The 2,880-nt window shown below is 44.6% G+C and overlaps 1 protein-coding gene across 1 annotated transcript in view; it reads right to left on the bottom strand.

Annotated features, from left to right (window-relative positions):
• The window catches only part of Rgs9 (regulator of G protein signaling 9), a 75,201-nt gene that overhangs the window by 10,962 nt on the left and 61,359 nt on the right, over window positions 1-2,880 (bottom strand). Inside the window, exon 16 of the mRNA XM_031352426.1 lies at window positions 979-1,064. Coding sequence (XP_031208286.1) covers window positions 979-1,064 — 86 coding nt within the window. The remainder of the gene's footprint in view (window positions 1-978; window positions 1,065-2,880) is intronic.

Below are 2,880 nucleotides of genomic sequence, written 5' to 3' on the forward strand. Positions count from 1 at the left end.
AAAAAAAAAAAAAAAAAAAAAAAAGGAAAGAAGCCAGGAATATGCTTGGTGGAGATATGGTATGGTGTGGGGGAAGGGGGTTCCTCTGAGGGCCCATGCTGAGGCATTTCTTCCCGTTGAGGGACCAGCCACATGATGGTATAGTATAGAATAGAGTTTATTCAGGACTGTCATCCTCAAAAACAAAATGACCTATTCTCTCATAAGATCCTTTGATAATCTGGCTTACTCCCACCCCACCCGACCCATGCCCTACATCTGAGTTGGCTGAAGATGCTGGAATTAGCCCCAGTATCGGTTGAACAAACAGGAATATTTATTAACCACGGGATGGGGGACACGGCCTGCAAATGATTGTGTTTTGAAAAAATCCTCTGGTAGAGTTTGTTCAAGCCGTTATTCCTTCCTCTTGAAATCTTTAAATCATCCTTATATCCTCAAAAGAGTTCAGTTTTCCCCTCAGAACATGGCATCATCTATTGTCCTGGTGTCTCTATAAGATGATATAATTTCCAACTAGTTAAGGGACTTCTAAGAATTGGAGTATTACTGTCTGCTTTTGCCTAGTATTTTCTCTCAGTGCACAATTCCCCACCCCTCTCTCTGGTCTGGAAACAATAGAGATACAAGGGCATACCTTAATTAAGTCTTACTCATCTGTGTGGTGGTAGAGAGGTGGGGCAATAAAACAAAACAACAAAAAACACTCAGATGTTCCATTTGCGATACTCATTATTATCGGTCTGATAATCAGGGCCCTTCAGAGAAACAAAACTTAACTTACCGGAGGCAATTACTAGGGGAATCTTGCTGGAGGGCATTTCTAAGCAAATGAGGCACTCATTCACTGCACATGTCTTTCCAGCCCCTAACATTGTCATCAAGCGAATCGCTCCACTCTAGCCATTTAGTAGAAAGAGAGCCCCTAGTTTCTCAAGTAACCAGCAGGCAGCCAGTGATTAAAGACGCTCCACTTGCCTTCTCTTGGTGGTTTCCTGGGGCTCGATAGCTTTGGCCAGCATTTCTTTATAGATTGGAGATTTCAAATACCTTGCGTAAGAATCCTGGTGGGAACAAGAGGAGAGCAGAGGCAGTGAGCCAGAAGGAGGGATGTGTCGGGCAGAGTACGGTGTGCTGCCGCCGTGTCTGAGCTCTTCCCCTGTAGGACAGCCAAAGTTAAGGCCATCTGTTTCCTTGGATTCAAAGTGGTCAGGGAGGTATGTTGAGAGCAGTGGTTCTCAGGTGTGGTGCCTGAGACCAGGCAGTATCAAATTCTCCCAGAGAACTCCAATGCACATTCTCAGGACCACCCCAGTCCTACCTAATCATGAACCCCAAGGATGGGACAACCACCCATCTTTTGGACCACAGTTCATATCCATCCCCCAACACTAAAATCCTCCTCAGAGTTGTGAGCTTGTGTTGAGGCTAACGAGAGAGAAGACAGCGGGCGTTAACTTCCCATCCTTAGTTGCCATGGAGACAGAGCTCACATCTAACTGCACTCACACCCATTTCTCCCTGGTATTTGGGGTAGAAAGGAAGATGAAACTGCGCAAAATACTGAAAGGACCAGGTTTTAGGCTGTTCTTATGGGGGGCAGAGCCTCCTAGGATCTGAGCAGGGTAAGGAAGTTGCTCCCCAATTGTCTGGAACCTACGGCTGGGAACTCCACTCACAACTAACACGGGAAGTGCCCACCACAGCAACCCAGCAACTGAGAACAGTCTCAAAGACATATTAAATCCTAGAGACAACAGACATACAGAGTTCCTCTCACGGGATGCCTCTACTCATCCAGGCTAGTCCACATGTGTCGTGGGAAGGTTTGTGCGTCTGTGCACACGCAGGCAGTGGTTGGCCCTGTCTCCCTGGGTCATTCTGCACTTTACTTTTGAGACAGGCTCTTGCTGAGCCTGGAGCTCACTTGCCTTGGCTCTGCTGGACGAAAACCCTTGGGATCCTCCTGTCTCTGTCTTCCAGCTTTATTTTTTTTTTTTTAAGATTTATTTATTATATGTGAGAACACTATAGCTGTCTTCAGACACTCCAGAAGAGGACATAAGATCTCCTTATGGATGGTTGTGAGCCACCATGTGGTTGCTGGGATTTGAACTCAGGACCTTCAGAAGAGCAGTCAGTGCTCTTACCTGCTGAGCTATCTCTCCAGTCCATCTTCTAGCTTTTGATGTGGGTGCTAGCAGTACAAACTCAAATCCTCGTGCTTGTACAGAAAACCCTTTCTTTACCTACTAAGTCCCTCCTAAGTCCTTGCAAGTTATGTTTTTAAGAGTCAAAAAAAAAAAAGTTAAGAAAGACTATTATTAAAGAAACCCCACTGATGAGAAAAAATGGTTAAACAATGGTTAAAAAAAAATGATGACATAGTTTCCTGAAAGTTGTAAGTGACAATGTTTTCAAAGTAAAGGCACTGCTTTATAACAGGAAGAGACTAGATACAAAGAAGGGACAGTGATAAATACCTAACCATTCTTACCGATCTATCTCATGTACCAAGGCTGCTGGAGGTACCATGCCACAGGAGATAATTGTCATAATGGTGAATCAATGAAGTGCATGAAAGCCCTGTCTTGAGATTTTGTGTGGCCAGCAAGATGTCACATTTAGTAAAGGTGCCTACCACCAAACTTCATGACCTGAGTCTGGTCCTAGGATTCACATAGTAGAAGGAAAAAACAGACAGACACACACACATACACACAATCAATCAATTAATTAAAAATTAAAGGAAAAGGGCTGGAGAGAAGACTCAGTGGGTAAGAGCACTGACTGCTCTTCCAGGAGTCCTGAGTTCAAATCCCAGCAACTACATGGTGGTTTACAACCATCTGTAATGAGATCTGATGCCCTCTTCTGGTG

The sequence above is a fragment of the Mastomys coucha genome, unplaced genomic scaffold, assembly GCF_008632895.1.
Source record: "Mastomys coucha isolate ucsf_1 unplaced genomic scaffold, UCSF_Mcou_1 pScaffold5, whole genome shotgun sequence".
Classification (NCBI taxonomy): domain Eukaryota; kingdom Metazoa; phylum Chordata; class Mammalia; order Rodentia; family Muridae; genus Mastomys; species Mastomys coucha.